This window comes from Sinocyclocheilus anshuiensis, unplaced genomic scaffold, assembly GCF_001515605.1.
Source record: "Sinocyclocheilus anshuiensis isolate Anshui unplaced genomic scaffold, SAMN03320099.WGS_v1.1 scaffold70, whole genome shotgun sequence".
NCBI lineage: Eukaryota > Metazoa > Chordata > Actinopteri > Cypriniformes > Cyprinidae > Sinocyclocheilus > Sinocyclocheilus anshuiensis.
The window spans coordinates 1,784,391-1,786,036 of record NW_015542377.1 but is presented as its reverse complement, the minus strand read 5'-3'; the positions used below and the strand labels follow the sequence as shown (position 1 = coordinate 1,786,036).

The window sequence follows — 1,646 nt, the reverse complement described above, 5'->3', positions numbered from 1 at the left end:
GACTCTAAATAGTGTTCTGTGCTCGTCTGTGCAGCCAAAGACAGAACAGTTAGCATGTTTTGCTCAAACTTCCGCCATGGCATTAAAACTAGTATACAGTTGTCTCTTGCAAAAACACGATGCACCGGGGACCTGATTATAGCACTTAAAAGTCAGATTTTCATGATATGTCACCTTTAAGTCAGTTCTGATAGTGAATTGGGTGCTAAAACAACAGATCGTGTGTGCAAATAAACAACGCTATCAGCAAGTGTCTTCATTTTGATTTTTATTCTTATACTTTTTGCCCATTGGAGTTGTGGGGCATTTTCATAACGTTTGAATTAGTGTATATTCCTGGGTTAAGGGCACTGCGCAAACAGGAGGCAAAATGACAGGAGGGATGAGCATATGGAGGCAATCTCTTCCAAGCCTGGAGAGGATTATCTAAATATAATCATATTGTTATCATTCCATTTGGATCATTCAAAGCAGATTCTAATTAGATTTTCGCTTGAAAATTGTTTTTCCTTGCCTTTTCTTCTTTGTTGCTGGTTAGAGAGACATTTTACAAATATTTTGATGAGATGATGGTAGTTCCATTTAGCTCCAGTATTAATCAGACCTTTTGACACCCTGAAGTGCTGTTTGTATCTGTAACACATTGAGACCTCTCATCGACAGTCTCAGCTGCAGGCCAAAGTTCAGACTTAGGTCATTCAAAGGTTACCATTCACTCAAAACAGGGATGCTGAGTTGATGCTAACTCAAAACATCTGCTTCTTTCAAAGAAAGAGACTCCTCTCTTTTATTTGACGGTTTATTTCTCTGCTGAATGTAGCTGTGACCTTTTGTCAAACTTTTTATTTCCTGCTTCATGAGCCAGAGTCTTGTCCATACCAGTCACACAACATTATGCATATCACTTACATCTCTATCACTCTTATAGGGGATAAAACAACATAGAGTCACAGTGGCTGTCATGTAAGTGGTAAGACAGCTTCTGCAAAGTACATAAATGTACATGACAGTGAGAATATTTTAAGAGTAAACAGAGGTTTTATGTATTTCTGTGGTCAGTGGTTGAGGTTGTAGCATGTCTTATTTTTCAGCAGCAGAGCAAAAGATTAAAAACAAAGCTACAACAGTTGACAACAGCTTCTTCATAAATTTAAACTAACAAAAATGTATTAAAGCATGACGTGTTAGTGCCATACCTTTTCAGTCAAATGTAATAATTTAATTCATTTATTTTAATATTTAATTATTCAAGTGTATTTCATCAGTTTATAAAGTACCTTTGGCGTTATCTAATTATTACTTGACAGCACAAATTTATATATATATATATATATATATATATATATATATTAAAATAATTTGTTTTGCATAATGTTACTTGACCACAAATCATTTACTACATTGTTGTCTCAAATTTGCAATAACAAATTTTCCACCACAACCTTACCTTTCTATTTCCTTCTCTTCTGTAGAGCAAAGCCAAAGAGCTTCCTCTGTCTGCAGTGCGCTTCATGGAAAAGTTGGGCGAGAGCAACTTTGGTAAAATCTACAAAGGCCACCTGTACCTGCCAGGCATGGAGCAAGCTCAGCTAGTGGCCATAAAAACACTGAAGGACATCTCAAGTGCACAACAGTGGGGTGATTTT

At 36.4% G+C, this 1,646-nt stretch overlaps 1 protein-coding gene across 1 annotated transcript in view; it reads left to right on the top strand.

Annotated features, from left to right (window-relative positions):
• LOC107692427 (inactive tyrosine-protein kinase transmembrane receptor ROR1-like) overlaps positions 1-1,646 on the top strand; it is a 37,362-nt gene that overhangs the window by 33,174 nt on the left and 2,542 nt on the right. The window contains exon 9 of the mRNA XM_016491474.1: positions 1,473-1,638. Within this exon, the coding sequence (XP_016346960.1) occupies positions 1,473-1,638 (166 nt within the window). The remainder of the gene's footprint in view (positions 1-1,472; positions 1,639-1,646) is intronic.